Source organism: Mustelus asterias, chromosome 1 (genome assembly GCF_964213995.1).
Source record: "Mustelus asterias chromosome 1, sMusAst1.hap1.1, whole genome shotgun sequence".
Taxonomy (NCBI): Eukaryota; Metazoa; Chordata; class Chondrichthyes; order Carcharhiniformes; family Triakidae; genus Mustelus; species Mustelus asterias.
In genome coordinates this window covers 115,306,722-115,326,760 of record NC_135801.1, presented here as the reverse complement: position 1 = coordinate 115,326,760, position 20,039 = coordinate 115,306,722, and the positions used below count along the sequence as shown (strand labels likewise).

The window sequence follows — 20,039 nt, the reverse complement described above, 5'->3', positions numbered from 1 at the left end:
TTCACATGACCACCCAGTGCTCTCCATCCCCTCCCCAAACTAGCTCCTTGTCTTCATGTTTACAGTCTGTATCATTAATCTGTGATAATCTGCTTTTCCACACTTGCAAAGGCCCACCATGCAGATCTGTAACAAATTCTAGTCAAGATAGTTGTTTACACCTTCATTCTGCAAGAAAGAAATGGAAGAATTTTGAAAAGCTTTAGATGAATCACTCCCAATTTCACAAGGGTGTAGTGAGCATATATCTTACTCAACGGTTTTGCAACCAATTTGTGATATTAGTGTGTGTCTCATTTAGCCAGGCTTGTTATGTTCCCAGTTGAGCAAAACATTTTTACCACTTTTCCTCATATCATTTATTTTTATATCAATACATGGTCACCACGGGGAATAATTGATTCGAGAAGGGCTGGGGTTTTTAACAATCCATGTACATAGTAACAAATAGGGTTTAGCTGTTTGTGTTATTAATACATTGGAAAAGCTATTCAGTATCTTGAGGCTGTTCCACCATTTAATGAGATCATGGCTGATCTGTACCGCCTTGCCTCCATATCCCTTAATATCTTTGGCTAGTAAAAATCTCTCAATTTCAAATTTAAAATTGTGAATAGAGCTAGCATTTACAGTTGATTTTTCTTGGACAGTCTTATGCTTCTATCGCTCTTTTGTGTGCGGAAGATTTTTCTAACCTCTCTCCTGAATGTTCTGGCTCTGAGTTTCAGGTCATGAGCCCTTGTGCTCGATATCCCAACCAACTTATCAACTTCATTCAAAATCCTAATAACTTCAATCATAACATCGATTAATTTTTTTTATTCCAGAGAAGAGAAGAGAAGTTTATGTCATCTTTTCTCCTAATCTAAGCCCTGGAAATATTCTAGTATCTGACCTGCACACCTTCCAAGGTCTTTCAAAGATATATAGTGCCCAGAACGGTACATAGTGCTCCAGATGTGGTCTGACCCGGTGCTTTGCAAAGTGTGGTTCCCCACCACGGCTGGTCCAGGAGCTGAACCAAAATGCAAGTCACTGATGCACAACATGACCAGAGTTGTGTGAGAGAACAGACCAGGACACTCATCCCCTCCACTCCTGTGACTTCACATAACAAGTCTGGTTCCCATGTGCATGGAATGGGAGGTCATTAGCACGGGCAGCAACAATGTTATTTCACAAGCGAGACTTGGAGAATGAATCACAGAACTATAGAATCCCTACAGTACAGAAAGAGGCCATCTGGCCCATTGAGTCTGCAACGACTCTCCAAAAAATCATCCCACCCAGAGTCTCCTCTCCACCCTATCCCCCCTAACCCGCACATTTACCATAGCTAATCCCCCTAACCTACACATCTTTGGATACTAAGGGGCAATTTAGCATGGCCAATCCACCTAACTACACATCTTTGGACTGTGGGAGGAAACCCACGCAGACACAGGGAGAATGTACAAACTCCACACAGACAGTTAACCAAAGCCGGAATTGAATCCGGTTTCCTGGTGCTGTGAGGCATGCCATGAATTTTGTTTTGTTCCTCGTTCCATGGATGCTGCCCGATCTACTGGGTTTTTCCAGTGCTTTCTGTTTTCATCACAGGGAAATGTTAAAGTACTTACTGAGTTTTGTGGATGAATCCAATTCACGGTTACTGCGTGGTTTATATTTCTGATTATGCACGCCATCTGAAACTTCTCTCCTTCTTTCAGCAATTCCTTATTTATCTGCACGGTGATTTCTGGGGGACTCCTGGGAACTAAAACATTACATGAACACTTTATTTACGAGTTATTATTGCTGACATAGAATAATGCACCAATAACTGCCTCTTTCTGCTCCAAAGCAGTGAATGTACATCCCACTGGGAGCCAACAGAAAGCACTTTGTACTTGAATTTGCAAAACATTGTGAGTCTTCACCTTTTGGTTCATGCAATTAAATATTTATTTAACTGATGGAATTAAATATTTATTTTAATTATTGCAAAATACTTGCTGAAAAACACATTTTGCACCTTAAATGTGGACGTTAACATTTAAGGCAGAAAATATCGAAAGCTTGCATATTCCACAATAAATTTTGCTGATTTAACTGAAAAATTCACAAGAGAGCTAACTTCCTCAACTCAGCATTGTGCAGACACGCGTGACAGAAATTGTGTTTCCTTCCGATAGGGATTTTGTAGGGTTTAATGAAATATTGTGTTTCACACACTTTTCTCAGACAAAGAAATGCCTCACATATCGGCAAGAAAAATATATTTATTTTTGTCCTTCCCACAAGGCAGTAACAGTTTTTTCACACACAGGGGTCCTCCCCATATTATATCCAATAGGTCAAACCTGCAATCTTCCACAAATGTTGCTTTTCTAAAATGTTATATCACTCACTAATGTGGTCCAGAAAAAAATAAATCACAATTGGAATGTCTCTTTAATATTACAAACTTAGCTTAGCTAATTTGCTAGCGGTACCCGCAAACTCAGTCAGGAGGTTGTGACGTAAAGTCTCATTGTGAAGCTGAGCACATTCTAGGCTAGCACATTGGTCTCAGTAGTGAAGGAGTGCTATACTGTTGGAGGTGTGATCATTTGGATGAACAGCCTGCTCGCCCTGCCTATGAAAATGACCGAGGCTCAGAATGAGAGGTTTGTGTCTTTGGTTTCAGGTTGTTTGGGAATCCCACTCTGTAGGTATTGTCCCAATACAGCATAGATCATAATGCTTCAAGGTCATGAAGCTTAAATTATCAGGAAGAAATTGTATATTAAAAAAACATAATGGACAGGATTTTCTGTCACCCCTGTGCCGTATTATCCTGCAGCAGAAGGGGCTTGCCGCTTATGGTCCCGCCAATGACTATGGGGTTTTGTGTGCCCCACACCCTCCACTGCCAGGGAATTTACTGTGAGAGGTTGCCATCGGTGGGATCGGAAGATCCCGCCAGCAGGAAGGGCTGGGTAGTTTTGGTAAATGACATGATGCTCAGTAGACAAGATTGAAACCTATGTAAATTATGCTGTTACTGAGAGGCAACGAACCTGGACAGGGTGATTTTGTAAGTTTAAAATGCTTTCCCAGTTTGAGGCCATTTATTTTACATCTGACCTCAGGCCACTCTCACTGACCCAGCAAGTATCAGCTCAGGGTGACAATGGAAGAAAAAAAAGACACAAAAGATTGGATTTTCTCCAAAGCATGCAAAGTTATGACTGAACAGCAAAAGTTACACTGTAACAGGGAAATGTGAACAACTAGATTATATAACCTGTGGGCTCATGTTTCAATTCACGTACTTATTTCTTTTTCTTAGTATGGTACAGGATAGTATTATGACCATTTTGAAATATCTGTGATGTTTCTTTGACTGTACAGAAGCACCTCAGAGTACAAACATGATGTATGTAGAAAACCGGAATATTCTTGCTGTTGTGTATCATGGTATTTCTAACGTATCCTCACTAGCACCTTGCAGTGAAACAGGGGCACTTTAAGAGACCGTTGACATGACTTTATCTGATGATATCATTGGCCATTTGCGCAGGCAAATAGGCAGTGTAACATGACAGCCCGTTGTAGTGTTAACATCAACCTCAGAACACTACGCAACTTCAGAACACTACTTCAACTCCGGTTAAGGCAACCACGGAGCATCCAACCCCAACCAAAGACGCCAGAGGTTTCAGCAAGCAAGAAATTTTTTAAAAACATAATGGACGGGAATTTCCATCGCCTCCCCCATTCCATATTTTTCCACGGCAGATGGGGCCTGCCACTGGCTGGTGGTGGAATCTTATGGTCCCACCAATGTCTGGGGTTCACCACACAGAGAGCGACAGCCTACGAAACATCTAACCTATTGACAGTTCATTGATTGTTAATGTTACACTGTTGTGTCATGGATCTTTGATTTAAAGGGGGAGGAAAATGTGTTTTCATAGTATTTCTAATGTTTCCTCACTTGTAGCCTTGCAGTGGAATAGAGGCACTTTAAGAGACCAATCATGTATCATTAGCTGTTTGCGTGGCAGTGATGACCTTGTGGCATTATTGCTGGTCTATTAATCCAGAAACTCAGCCAAAGTTTTGGGGACCTGGGTTCGAATCCCGCCACGGCAGATGGTGGAATCTGAATTCAATGAAAAAAATCTGAAATTGAGAATCTACTGATGACCATGAAACCATTGTTGATTGTCGGAAAAACCCATCTGGTTCACAAATGTCCTTTAGGGAAGGAAATTTGCCATCCTTACCTCGTCTGGCCTGCATATGACTCCAGAGCCACAGCAATGTGATTGACTCTCAACTGCCCTCTAAAACGGCCGAGCAAACCACGAATGAATGAATAAAATGGGCAGTGCAAAATAGCAGGCTGTAGGGTTAACATTTTTTGAATAAATCTCTTTGTTTGAGCCTCTGAGGTCCACAGACTTAATTTTAAAACCACCACAATTGCACTTGTGTGATGACCATTTTGAATTTTTTGTAATTTCTGTCAGGTATTTTACAGATAAAGTACATTTTTGCAAAAATAAGGACAGCATTATATGAGCTCAGTTTTCAGCGCAAAAATCTGGAGACGACCAAGTGTTGCAGTCTGTCACATTCGAATGCTGACAGACACACTAAAGCTTGGGGCAACCATTGCAAAGGCCCAATGAGCAAAGGCCTAAGACCCTCACACCATAATAAACTAAGGGAGACGGGAACCTGTGTAAAACCTCTCAGGCTGTATGCAACACAGAAAGTTTGAAATGAAATGTAAATCTACATTGTGAATATAACCTGTAATGAAAGTGGAGTGATGTACCTCGTGTACTGTATTGAAAGAAACTAATTTGTACTGCACTTTATGTAATTTCAAATTTGAACTGTGATGTACTTTTGTAAATTTTATGAATGAAGTATACTTTTTGGAAAAGAATAGCCCAATGTTATCGGCAGTTGGAAATTAACGCCTATTCTATACATTTTAAAGCTAAGTGAAACTCATTTTTAATTGAGACCTTTCAATTATGCAACACTGTAAAGAAGCCAAGGCCAAATCAGGAAGTCTTGTCTATCTCAAAAGACATGATGTGGAGATGCCGGCGTTGGACTGGGGTAAGCACAGTAAGAAGTCTCACAACACCAGGTTAAAGTCCAACAGGTTTATCTGGTAGCAAATACCATAAGCTTTCGGAGCTTGCTGCTCCTTCGTCAGATGGAGTGGTCTCTGTTCTCCAACAGTGCACAGACACAGAAATCAAGTTACAGAATACTAATTAGAATGCAAATCTCTACAGCCAGCCAGGTCTTAAAAAGGTACAGATAATGTGGGTGGAGGGAACATTAAACACAGGTTAAAGAGATGTGTATTGTCTCCAGACAGAACAGCTAGTGAGATTATGCAAGATCAGGGGGAAAGCTGTGGGGGTTACTGATAATGTGTTATCAATCCAACATCCCGGTTTAGGCCGTCCTCATGTGTGCGGAACTTGGCCATCAGTTTCTGCTCAGTGACTCTGCGCTGTCGTGTGTCGTATGTCACATTATCAGTAACCCCCACAGCTTTCCCCCTGATCTTGCATAATCTCACTAGCTGTTCTGTCTGGAGACAATACACACCTCTTTAACCTGTGTTTAATGTTCCCTCCACCCACATTATCTGTACCTTTTAAGACCTGGCTGGCTGTAGAGATTTGCATTCTAATTACTATTCTGTAACTTGATTTCTGTGTCTGTGCACTGTTGGAGAACAGATAACCACTCCATCTGACGAAGGAGCAGTGTTCCGAAAGCTTATGGTATTTGCTACCAAATAAACCTGTTGGACTTTAACCTGGTGTTGTGAGACTTCTTACTATCTCAAAAGATACAGTGGGATTCAGTTACCCACACTGGATGCAAAAGGAAATTTCATAAGTGAGAAGCAGACTAGAGTCTGTAATATTACACCACAACATGTGAGTACACAACCAATTCCAACACCTGCTCTGGATCTTGTAAATGTGAATCCTACAAACTCAAGAGTAGATATCCCAGACCTGCCCCTCATCTTTGCCTGACAATGCCTTTGTGTTGTTACTTGTAGATCTGCCGTCATGATAGGTCACTCTCCTCTGTCCTGTGCCATCCTCACACATCCACAATAGACCTTCTGCAGCCACTCTGTCACGTCCATTATCCAACTCTGCCAAGGTTTAGCCCTCTTATGGTTCCTCTAGAAGAGACCGCTACAGATTTTCGCTCGGATCAAATGGCCAGAATACTGACATTTTGTTTTCTGGATGCCACTTTTTAGAGTTCTTCTTATTCTTGCTATTTCCAGCACCTCTTCATTGGTCTTATACACTGCACGTGGAATTTTTAACAGATGTCTCAGCATCCATGGACAGGATCTTCCGGTCCCGTCAAAGTCAATGGTCTTTTGATTTGCTCACACATCTGCCACGGAGGGACGCACTGCAGCAAAGCCAGAAAATCCCGGCCCACATTTATTGCACAGATTTTTATTTATTGTCCAGGTTTCTGAGGCATACAGGAAAGTGGATAGAGTGTAGCATCTGAGGAGTTTGTTTTTTCCTTGTTACAAGCTTGCGCTTTCTTGTTAACATATTCTTCATCTCTCTATCCCATGCCTGGCACTGCAAGGCACAACAATCTCAAATGCTATTTTTCTGCAACGTCACTTCCACTAAGAACATCTTAGGAAACCCTCTGTTAAGGACAATGTTTCCCATAGTTTAATTTGGGTGGAGAATAATGATGTGAAGCCATGCAGTAGAATAGGTAACTGATAGGTGAGATGATCTTAAAATGCAACAACAACAGAGTTGTGAATTACAACCAGAAGCCGGCATGGGATGCAGATCAGATCCTGTGATTTTTTTCGGGCCAGCTCCATTATCAACACATTCCATTTGGGTAAATCAAGCATTCAATAAATGGCCCAGGGACAAACTGATGCCCTTACAAGCCTCTGTTCCGGACTCCAAATGGAATCAGAAATGATCCTGTGCTTTCTGTCCGGCTATGGAACTCAATAAACAACCCATTTTCTGCATGTCCTCAGTTGCATAAGTTCAAGCCTAAATAAGCCACTAACCAACAAAAGGCATCAGAAGAAGTGGAAAGCAAGCAATAATTTGACACTGAGCTAACTGTGGCTCCATCTAGCATATAACTTGTAGCACAAATTGCCTGGTGGAGCAGGAGGCCTGGGAAGAAGGTTATAAATAACAGAACCATAATTGTATTTATCCTGCTGTCTCCCATCACCAGTTTCAGAAGGTGGACTCTAGCACTTTTCTCACAAAAATCATGAAGAATAAACCAAGGACTAGGAAAATATGAGCGAGGAAGTCTGGTGGCATCAACGTGTTTGATCTGTGCAATGCTCGATGTAACTGGGTGCAGTTCATTTACAGAACATAAGCAGCAGAAAAATCACCTTTCTAAACTTCTTAGCTGGAATTTTACCACCCCAAAAAGGAGGTATATAACTGAAATTCTATTCCTTCTTTTTTCCTACCCGCACTCGGTACCCATACACAAGGCACACACACACTGCACAGGGCACACACACACATAGGGTATATGCAGCCTGTACAGGGCACCCACACATGCATATAGAGCACAGTCACACTCTCTGTAAAGGGTGTTCCCTCCCTCCCACCCTGACACACGCACAAACACACACTTAAATGTAGTGTGCACACACACACGCGCACACATACACACAGGGTACCCTTACACAAGATATTCAGGCTCTGTGCAGAATTGGTGTGTACAGGGCACTAACAGTCATTCCTGGGCACACATAATCTGTCTAAGGTGATAACACTTTGCATACACAAGCTTGCAATTTGATATTTTAGTAATGTGCACATTTGTATAAAATTCTTTGTCTATTATTTTCATCATCAATCTCCAATCAATGCTGCACATAAATCTGATATTTTCATCACCTTGATCATTCAATGCACAGTGTGAATTTCAGTACTGTAGACCCTAAAGACCATAACATTCAATGGCTCAATTCCTGGTCAGTGTTCACTAACGTGATTTGAGCCGGTACAGGAGAAGAACAATTCCTGGACTTTGGAAAGAAACAGGATGTAAGATGACTCAAACCTGTTCTGGTCCACACATTCATTTCAGCCTTCACCCCACCCAACATTTAAAAAAATATATTTTCTATCTTTCAGGCTTGAAGGACTACAAACTTTACCAACGCCCCTCTGAATCCTTCTTCCCCTTAATTTCCTTCTGACTCCATCTCTTCTCTAATCTCAGCCCTTACCATATATTCACAATACCTTCCACTCTAATGAGATGTCCTTAGCCAAGGCCACAGCTTCATTGCTTTATGCCTCCACTGCAATGAATTTTTTGCTTGGCATACTGCTAAACTTTTCTTCAATCACCTTCACTTTTACATTCACTTCTTTTGTAGTATAAATGGTTCATATTAAATGCGTGAATAAAACAGTCTGTAACATTAATGATGTAAGATCACATGACAACAGAGCATGCTGCGTAATAGTTCTATGTGACGCCTCGTGCTGAACATTATCCGGTATGTAGTTAGAGAGATGTTTAATAAAAGGTAAAGTTTACCAACAGCTTTGTCTCCGGCAGTCTCTATCAATCCTGACCAAGGAAAACCTAAGCTAAGACCCACAGTGATGATAACAGATGGTGGTAATGGAAAATGGAAAAAACACCAAGTTAATCGGCCAGTGACTGAAAAAGCAGGAAGCAAAACCATTGTGAGGGAAGAGGCAGCATGAGAAAATCATCAACAGAACTCAAAGAAAGGCTAGGATGAAGAAAAGCCATGGTGAACACTTTACCCTCACCAGAGAGCTTCAAATGCACGGCAGGCCAAGATCAAGCCCAGAAATGGCATTGTAGGTTTTGCAAGTATAGAATCGCTTCGAGACGAGCAGAGAAGCCTAACGAGGAACAGGCCAAGGCCCTTCTCTATACCACAGACAGTAGTGCAGATAACATAATGACGAATCGGGGCATAAACAATTGGCAACATACAAAGATGTTGTAAGAGTTTTTGATACATCTTTCAGCCTTAGAAGGAATACAATCATGGAAAGGGCAATGTTCAGTAGACATCCCCAAAGACTGGGAAAGAGCATAGATTCCTTCAATAACAATTTATATCAACTAGCTAAGAATTGTGCATATGAAACCTGAAAGACAAATTAATTTGGGATTGCATTATAATGGAGTGTAAGAGGACCTCTGGTCCTAGACTCTCCCACAGGAGGAAAGATTCTCTCTGCATCTATCCTGTCAATTAAGTCCCCTGAAAACCTTATATGTCTCAATAAGGTCACCTCTCATTCTTCTAAACTCCAATGAGTACAGGCCCAATCTACTCAACCTCTCCTCCATACCCAGGGTCAACCTAGTGAACCTTCTCTGGCCTGCCTCCAATGCCAGTACATTCTTCCTTAGATAAGTGGACCAAAACTGTTCACAGTATTCCAGATGTGGTCTGACTAGTGCCTTGCTATAGTTTTAACAGGACTTCCCTGATGCTTCTGATGTCATCCATCACATTAATAGTTTCCAATTTCCTATCTCTAACCATCTCCTTTTTAACATAGACATCCAATCTCTCTACAATTTCAACCCCACCAGGACAGTCTGAGATCTTTCTGCCTCTGCCCAACTTGCCCCCATTCACCAACACCCTCCTCTGCCTGGCTCAACATGTTCTCAAATTGAATCATTTCTTTAACTCCATTCATACTCCAAATAGAAGTGTTTCTATTGGTACCCACATGGGTCCTCACTATGCCTGTCTGCTTGTGGGCTACGTGCACGTTCCTTGTTTCAATTCTACCCAGGACATTGATGACTATAATGATGCCATTTCTTGTTTGTGCTCTGAATTGGAAAATTTTATCAACGTTGCTTCCAATTTCCACCCAGCGATTATGGGAAGGATTTTATGGCCTCGCTCGAATGAGACCACAAAATTTCCGCCTGAGGTCAACGGACATTTCCGTTGTCCGCTCCTCACCCGCTCTGATTCTGTGGTGGGCGGGGCGGTAGAATCCTGGCATACAAGAGTATTTCTTTCAATTTATTTTACTGTGGTGGCTGCTCACAGTGCAGTTTGCTCTACACTGCTGAGATAAAATGTAGATTGTGTAATCATTTTGCTCCTATTCAGTCTGTAAATATGATCCTGACATCATTAACCCTCTCCGTTATATCGTAAAACTCAATCCATTTAGTTAAACATATTAACCTTTAACAATTTCCTACTTGATTTTCTTAATTAATCCACACTTACCCAAGTGAGTGTTAACTTTGTTCTGAAATATTGTTTCTTAAACCTTTCCACTCACTGAGGTTAAGCAGACTGACCTGCAGTTGCTGGATCTATCCTCACACGTTTCCCTGAACAAAGTTGTAACATTTGGAATTCCCTAGTCCTCTGAACTTCCCATGTTTAACCTGGTTTCTGCTTGCATTAGCATCCTGACATCTATCATACACACCTCTTCTTATGGTTCACCCTACTCTCAATCTCATTAGTCATCCAGGGACCTCCACTCTTCACCGTTATGGGAATGTGCCTGGACCATACCAGAACCATTTCTTCTTTAAAAGGTACACATTGTTCCTTGACAGTTTTATCTGCCAAACCTTGATTCCAATTTATAGAAACATAGAAAACCTACAGCACAAAACAGGCCCTTCGGCCCCACAAGTTGTGCCGAACATATCCCTACCTTTTAGGCCTACCTATAACCCTCCATCCTATTAAGTCCCATGTACTCATCCAGGAGTCTCTTAAAAGACCCTATTGAGTTTGCCTCCACCACCACTGACGGCAGCCGATTCCACTCGCCCACCACCCTCTGTGTGAAAAACTTCCCCCTAACATTTCCCCTGTACCTACCCCCCAGCACCTTAAACCGGTGTCCTCTCGTAGCAGCCATTTCCACCCTGGGAAAAAGCCTCTGAGAGTCCACCAGATCTATGCCTCTCTACATCTTATATATCTCTATTAGGTCTCCTCTCATCCTACGTCTCTCCAAGGAGAAAAGACCGAGCTCCCTCAGCCTATCCTCATAAGGCATGCCACTCAATCCAGGCAACATCCTTGTAAATCTCCTCTGCACCCTTTCAATCTTTTCTACATCCTTCCTATAATGAGGCGACTAGAACTGAGCACAGTACTCCAAGTGGGGTCTGACGTGGGTCTTATATAGCTGCATCATTATCCTCGGACTCCTAAACTCAATCCCTCGATTGATAAAGGCCAGCACACCATACGCCTTCTTAACAACCTCCTCCACCTACGGGGCCGATTTTAGAGTCCTATGGACCCGGACCCCAAGGTCCTTCTGATCCTCTACAGTACTAAGAGTCTTTCCCTTTATATTGTACTCCTTCATCCCATTTGACCTGCCAAAATGGACCACTACGCATTTATCTGGGTTGAAGTCCATCTGCCACTTCTCCGCCCAGTCTTACATCCTATCTATGTCCCTCTGTAACTTCTGACATCCCTCCAGACTATCCACAACCCCACCAACCTTCGTGTTGTCGGCAAACTTATCAACCCCATCCCTCCACTTCCTCATCCAGGTCATTTATGAAAATGACAAACAGCAAGGGTCCCAGAACAGATCCCTGGGGCACACCATTGGTGACCGACCTCCATTTAGAAAAAGACCCATCTATACCCATTCGCTGCCTCCTTTGGGCAAGCCAGTTCTGGATCCACAGGGCAGCAGCCCCTTGGATCCCATGCCCTCTCACTTTTTCTAGAAGCCTTGCATGGGGGACCTTATCGAACGCCTTGCTAAAATCCATATAAACCACATCTACCGCTTTCCCTTCGTCAATGTGTTCAGTCACATTTTCGAAGAACTCCACCAGACTCATAAGGCACAATCTGCCTTTGACAAAGCCATGCTGAGTATTCTTGAGCATACTAAGCCTCTCTAAATGCTCATAAATCTTGTCCCTCAGCATCTTCTCCATCAGCTTACCAACCACTGAGGTTAGACTCACCGGTCGGTAATTTCCTGGGCTATCCCTATTCCCCTTCTTGAAAATAGGAACCACATCCGCAATCCTCCGGCACCTCTCCCATCTCCATCGACAACGCAAAGATCATCGCCAGAGGCTCTGCAATCTCTTCCCTCGTCTCCCACAGTAACCTGGGGTACATCCCATCCGGACCCGGCGACTTATCTATCTTGATGCCATTCAAAGATTCCAGCACAACCTCTTTGTTAAAGTCCACATACTCAATCTTTTCAGTCCACCGCAAGCCCGCAGTACATCCACCCAGGTCCTTCTCCTCTGTGAAAACCGAGGCAAAATACTCATTAAGCACCTCTGCCATTTCTACTGGTTCCGTACAGATTTTCCTGATTTATCTAAGTCCATTCTCAACCCATTGAAATTGGCCTGCCTCCAATTAGCAATTTTTATTGTAGATTGTTTCTTGTTGCATTAATGCTACGTATATGAGTCTAAAGTCTTAATTACCTGGTATTATCTGCAGTTTAAACCTTTTTGATTTTTTCACTATTCCATTGAATACAGCTGTGCACACATAATACCCTTCAAAATGTATTTTCAGATTGTTGATGATTATGCCAGTGTAGATATCAGGGGTATAGGTCAGGTCTTCAGGCATGGGTGTTCCTGTAGCTCTCTCCAATCTGAGGTTTTCAATCATTGGGGTTGTAACTCGACAAGAAATGACAGCGTCAGCCCCTTCTGTTCCGCTAACAAACATCTGCCACGGTGATGGATCCACAAACAAATTCCTAGCATCTTAAAAAAACAGAGAAAATATTAAATTTAAAACAGAGTTTCAAAATGCTCACATGTATGAAACTACAATAGCATCAGCACTCAGGTTTCATGACTTTCACAATGTTATCATAAACTGTGGCTGTCAAAGCAAAGATTATTAATCGGTAAGATGTGAAATACTATCAGAGCTCCTGGGTACAGAAGTAAATTATTAACATTTCAAGAATGGGTAAATTGAAAAGAAGTGAAATGGATATATAAGTCACAGAGTTTAAGTTGTCAGAAGATTTATTTTCATATGCCATCTCCTTACATGTGTCCTATTTATGTCTCAGGATGATCTGATGGTGTTGTCCAATATGCTTGTCACGTTTTGTGGCAATTTGGCCACAGTGGAGAATTATAGAATCAGAGTCCTACAGTGCACAAGGAAGCCATTCGGCCATCGAGTCTGCACCGACCACAATCCCACCCAGCCCCTTTACCCATAACCCCATGCATTTACCGTAGCTAATCCCATTGACACGAAGGGGCAATTTAGCATGGCCAATCCACCGACTTGATGTGCTTCATTTTAGACTCACAAAATATTGACTTGTGTTAAAGTTGCAGCAATGGATATGAATGTCACTGCCTGGCTGCTATTTGTTGCCCATCCCAAATTGATGCATCTGCAGGTTGGTGAGGATGAAGACAAGTATGTCTTTCCTTCACACCGCAGACACAGTCTGGCAGATATGTCTTTTAGAAGCCAGTAAGACGTTTAACAACACCAGGTTAAAGTCCAACAGGTTTATTTGGTAGCAAAAGCCACACAAGCTTTCGAAGCTCTAAGCCCCTTCTTCAGGTGAGTGGGAATTCTGTTCACAAACAGAGTTTATAAAGACACAGACTCAATTTACATGAATAATGGTTGGAATGCGAATACTTACAACTAATCAAGTCTTTAAGAAACAAAACAATGGGAGTGGAGAGAGCATCAAGACAGGCTAAAAAGATGTGTATTGTCTCCAGACAAGACAGCCAGTGAAACTCTGCAGGTCCACGCAACTGTGGGCGTTACAAATAGTGTGACATGAACCCAATATCCCGGTTGAGGCCGTCCGCGTGTGTGCGGAACTTGGCTATCAGTTTCTGCTCAGCGACTCTGCGCTGTCGTGTGTCGCGAAGGCCGCCTTGGAGAACGCTTACCCGAATATCAGAGGCCGAATGCCCGTGACCGCTGAAGTGCTCCCCAACAGGAAGAGAACAGTCTTGCCTGGTGATTGTCGAGCGGTGTTCATTCATCCGTTGTCGCAGCGTCTGCATAGTTTCCCCAATGTACCATGCCTCGGGACATCCTTTCTTGCAGCGTATCAGGTAGACAACGTTGGCCGAGTTGCAAGAGTATGTACCGTGTACCTGGTGGATGGTGTTCTCACGTGAGATGATGGCATCTGTGTCGATGATCCGGCACGTCTTGCAGAGGTTGCTGTGGCAGGGTTGTGTGTTTAGAAGCCAGCCAGCTTAGTCTGTGGTCGTGCTACCAAAGTCACTCTTGGAGATGGAGACTGAAGTTCCCCCACCCAGAGCACATTCTGTGCCCTTGCTACTCTTAGTGCTTCCTCCAAGTGATGTTCAACATGGGGGAATACTGATTCATCAGCTGAGGGGGGACAGTACATGGTGCTCGTCAGGAGGTTTCCTTGCCCTTGTTTGCCCAGCTGCCATGAGATTTCATGGAATCCAGATTCAATGTTGAGCACCCCCAGGACAACTCCCTCGCGATTGTATACCACTGTGCCACAACCTCTGCTAGGAGAACATACTCAGGAACAGTGATGGTGGTGTCTGCAACATTACCTGTAAGGTATGATTCCGTGTACATATGGAATGACTGTGTCAGGCCGTTCCTTGACTAGTCCGTGATACATCTCTCCCAATGCTGGCACTAGCCCCCAGATGTTAGCAAGGAGGACTTTGCAGGGTCAACAGGGCTTAATTTGCCATTGTCATTTTCAGTACCGAGGCGATGCTGGGTGGTTCATCCAGTTTCATTCCCTTTAGAATTTTTAGCAGTTTTATATAATTGAGTGGCTTGGAAGGCCATTTCAGAGGGATTTAAGAGTCAACCACATTGCTTTTGGTCTAGAGTCACATGTAGACCAGACCATGTGAGGACATCAGATTTCTATTTCCTTTGCCAAAGTCTGGCAACATCCCGGCCATTGATCAAAGTGCAGAATACATAGTGATTTGTCAATTCTTTTCTGTCCTCGAGTTTTCTAATAAATAAACTCTGATAAAATGGAGGCAATTTACTCCCGAAGAAATCTGTTTTTTTTTCAAATAAACTGACATGCACTATCAGAATAAGAACACTTCAGTTCACAAATCATCACCACCCTTTAGAAAAAAGGATTATTGGTATGGAGGAGTTCTGCTATCGAGTGTGACTCTCACCTCTATATCTGTTCTCATTGGGTGGGATTTGCTGCACAACCTGCCATGTGTTTCATGGCGGCGGGGGCAGCCCGTCATTGGCTGATTTCTGGGATGGAGGGACTGACAAATAAGGAGAGAGTGAGTCGATTAAGATTATATTCGCTGGAGTTTAGAAGAATGAAGGGAGATCTAATAGAAGCCTATAAAATTCTAACTGGACTAGACAGGGTAGATGCAGGAAGGATCTTCCCGATGTCAGGGGAGTCCAGAACCAGGGGTCACAGTCTGAGGATATGGGATAAACCATTTAGGACTGAAATGAGGAGAAACTTCTTCACCCAGGGAGTGGTGAATGTGTGGAATTCACTACCACAGAAAGCAGTTGAGGCCAGAACATCGTTTGTTTTCAAGAAGGGGTTAGATATAGCTCTTGGGGTGAAGTGAATCAAAGGATATGGGGTACAATGCAGGAACAGGTTACTCAATTGGCTGATCAACCAGGATCATAATAAATAATGGAGCAGGCCTGAAGGCATAGATGGCCTACTCCTGCTCCTATTTTCTGTGTTTCTGTGTGTCAGTAGCACTGGACTGAGGTGAAAAATGTATATTTAAGTTTCAACATCAAATGCCAGACCCACAAGAACAGGAAACATGTATTCCCATAATTTCTGTTCATGCGCAGCCAAACACAATTACGAGAACTTTATGCTCAAGGCATATTCACACCTCAACATAGAAAAACAAGCAAACCTGAGGCATCCTGCACTGGTTTTTACTGTTAACTGTTGAAGGCAGTGGAACTGCAGATTCCTGTCAGCAAATGCTGGCACCCAGACACAAAAATAAGAGTCTTCTTTAAACCTCCATAAAACACCTTGGAATGTTTATTTACATGATAGGCATTATAATAATGCAGGTTGTTGTTGCTGTCGGTGAACTGACAAAAGGTGGGTGTTCTAAAAGCCAGTAGGTGGCCACACAGTAATCCACCTACAATCTGACCTGCCTGACATTCCCTCAGTGATCCCTCTTGTAACAGTGTGGCCCCTTTAATGGGCAATCCGTCGCAGGGCCACGTGACTGGGTCGGAACCAATGGAGCATGAGCATGCCAACCTGGAGGAATGAGGGTGTGCATTCCCCAGCTGGAGGCTGCAGTTAGAGTCGGGGAGTTGTTAGGAGTAGACCTGAGTAGTTGCGCCGTTAAACCCTTCGTTGTATATAGTTCTTCTCAATCAATAAACCCTTTAGTTTGCTCCTTGCCACATTGAACCACCTTAGGTTACTACACCTCTCTTTCAAGCTGTTCAAATAGGGGGATTTCCATTTGAAGACCCGTTAATGCCAGTGCAACTAAAATTTTAAAAATTGGCGCAGTCGATCATAAGAACCTAATTGTTCGTCACAATTCTGGTCAGTTTGGGCAATATAAATCTACCTCCATGTGCTTCTAGAAAAGCTTTTGTGCAAACAAATGAGGATAATGCCCTAGAGTGGCACACTCTATAATCATCTCATGCAGCACCACTTCCACAGGGTATTGCGTCATTCCCTCATGTGTCAGTAGACTCCTGTCTGCATCTTGAATTTGTTTTTTATTCATTTTAGCCTGTTGTTTCTTGATCTCAGGCCTGTTGAACATGAACAAAAGCTGCTAAAGGTTTGAGATGAATTTTGAACTTTTCTAACAAAATATCCTTTTGGAATATTATTCAAGCTATTGTCACAATTTCCTTGAACGGTCCCCGTTTCACTTGCCTGCAGTATTCTGGTTCCACCATTGATCTGCTCCCTTTACCTGTCCAATTCAACACCTGGATTTGTAGGTAATTATGCAAATGGCCTGTCCATGAAATTTGAATGCAATTAACATAGTACCATTCTCGTGAGGTTAGCATGACTCCGTCAGCATTTTCAACTGATTAACACTGGCAAACTAAAATCAAACTGATACGTCCGAGGTACCTAGATGGTTACCTCTCAGAAACCACTCAACAAAAAGGCTGTTATTAATAGGACCTAGTTACCTTCCACAAAGATGTAGAGGGAGCTGTTCTCAAAAGAAATGCGATTTTGGCATATGTATTCGCCCGTATGCCTTGGTTGCGCTGACTTGATATTGACTCGGTTTTGATTGATGGCTTTTTTTGCACTTGATGGAGTTATCCATCTTACGCCAGGTGAGTCATTACATTGAAGACTAATGCGATCGCCCTTTTTCTTAATCAATGTGCTATTCTTTGGTTGGATCAAGGGTATAGATACACCTGCAAAAGAAATGGAAGAATGTTATTACTGAGAGCAGCTACTTAATATTCTACCGGTTTTATTTCTGATCAACTCATTTTTTTATGTCACATGTCGTGAGAGAGGCACATGTAGACAGATACTCCTCCCATTGAAACTTCTCTTTGGCTTTGATTTCATGTGCTATTTCCAAACCGGTTTCAGAATATACTGAGCAATATATAGTCAGGACTAACATTAAGTGATCATTGCAGATAAATGGTTTTGCTTTCCATGTGATATTTAAGCACACACATCATTAACATTTTGCGTTGACAGTCGTGCCACAAAAATGTTTTTTTTTAACATTACAATACACAGTTGAGGATCACAGTTTCTTTTTCTGTTGGTTTATATAAATGTAATGTACAATCCATTACAAATGTCTTGTGCATAACAAGCTCCAACCTATTTTAGCCATTTACAGTGGCCCAAAGCTTTCTGGTGGCACTTTTTCAAACCTGTAATTGGTAACAACAGTACACAAGCTCAAGACTAGCTAACATTCTATTCTGATTGCTGTGAAAAGATAGGGTTACTTTTAAATCAGGAACCGAATCAGGGCTGTGGGCTGAAGTTGGCAGGGAATTCTCCAGCTGGACTTTTAATTCCTAGTTCCCATGCCCAGACACTTGACTCTCACCCAAAGTTGGAAGAAATGAACAGTAGGAAGTCTTACAACACCAGTTGAAGTCCAATAGGTTTATTTGGAATAACGAGCTTTCGGAGCGCTGCTGCTTCCTCAGGTGAGTGGCAAGTGAGAAGACATGAAGTTACTGTTAATGGACACATGTGAAAATTGGTGAAGGGTCAGGCTGCCACCAAGTAAGTAGCAATTGGGAGCAGGAGAGCAGTTTGGAAAGTGCACGATCGAGGGGGATGGAGTGGGGGATGAGGATGGCTGGAGCCAGAGAAGCACAAGGTTACCCTGTTCCTCCTGGGACTCCAGAAACTTTAAAACTTATGATCAAAAGGAGTTGCCTGGTCTGTAAGATTCTTGCCGCAGCCAATTGTCAAATGAACATGGAGTCATAATCCAGCTCATGGCTAAAATGGCATGTGTGCACCATTGATGTCACTGGGATGTGCCATTGTCATTTATATTAAACCTACTCTCCTCTGGGATGGAAGAGGAGCAAGTACAAATGGTAAGGTACAGGAATGCCACATGAAATTCCTGCCATCTTATCTCCTTAAGTCTGCAGACACTGTCGCTGCCAAGCATGGAGGGAAGGTTTGAAATTGACCCTCATAAATCAAGAGGAGTGTTTATTTGTTAAAATAAAGACTAATGTATATTACACTGACTTTTGTGTGGGTTTATTCATTATTATTTACAAATATTTTAAAAGTTAAAGTTTATTTATTAGTCACAAGTAACACTGCAATGAAGTTACTGTGAAATTACCCTAGTCGCCACACTACGGCGCCTGTTCGGATCAATACACCTAACCAGCACATCTTTCAGACTGTGGGAGGAAACTGGAGCACCCGGGGGAAACCCACGCAGACATGGGGAGAACGTGCAAGCTCCACACAGACAATGACCCAAGATGGGAATCGAACCCAGGTCCCTGGTGCTGGATTTGCAGGACATTTTTTGACAGGTGGAAAAATGTAAAATAACATATTGTTCCCTATTATTTAGTCTCTAAGGAGAAAACATTTGTTCACATAACGCCAGGATGCTACGCAGACTTAGGTTGATTCCCCAGGGGCAAACAATATCTACAGGGAGCTTATTAACATTGTTTATACAAGTATAGATTAGGACATGCAAAGAATTTCATGCATAAACCTGAAGTAGCTTAACAAGCATGCCACACCTGCTCTCAATTCTGGCACTTAGTGCTCTGGTAGATATAATTTACAACACAAATTACTATTTCAATTCTTCAATCGTTGAAAATTAGAAAGCATAGGATGGAAAAGGTCACTTCACTCTCAAACATGCTTAACCTACAAATAAAGTACAATTTACTCTAACATAAACTTGACCCCAAGTATTTAATTTGCTGAGGGAAAGTTCAGTATAATTGTTTCCTGATCTCCAAAGGTGAACTCCATAATAACTATTCAATGTACATCTTCACTGTCTTCATTACCATTCCAGTCGATAATGCTGTCACTAGGATTTCATAAAGGCTATGGAATATGGCATTTTTTTTGCTATGTCCAATTAAACTGAGAAGAGAATCCAACAAAAAGCAAGTCAAGATTTTAGCCGTCCAAAAATGGAACATATCCAGAGAAAATATTTTGAGCTGTGTAACACGTGTACTGGTGGTTACAAATCCACCATTAGTTGTGGTTGGTGGGGGCAATTTGAGGCAATAAGTTAAGAACATCATGCACATTAATGGAGGATGACATAAGAGTGTACTTTCTTATGGTGGATCAGTACCAATATGCTAAATATGTCTGGTGACGATGCTACCTATAACCTTTAATCTTGCTCTTAAGTAGATACTTGCACAGAGATTATATGTTTACATCAATGTTGTGAATCCCAACTGTACCATCTGAATT

General features: G+C 42.3%; 1 protein-coding gene across 2 annotated transcripts in view; it reads right to left on the bottom strand.

Moving 5' to 3' along the window:
- The window catches only part of LOC144496608 (mast/stem cell growth factor receptor Kit-like), a 91,905-nt gene that overhangs the window by 53,882 nt on the left and 17,984 nt on the right, over positions 1–20,039 (bottom strand). For both annotated transcript variants that reach the window (XM_078217211.1, XM_078217212.1), the window contains exons 2-4: positions 17,252–17,491; positions 12,526–12,816; positions 1,623–1,759 (exon numbers count right to left, since the gene is read on the bottom strand). In XM_078217211.1, coding sequence (XP_078073337.1) covers positions 1,623–1,759; positions 12,526–12,816; positions 17,252–17,491 — 668 coding nt within the window. The remainder of the gene's footprint in view (positions 1–1,622; positions 1,760–12,525; positions 12,817–17,251; positions 17,492–20,039) is intronic.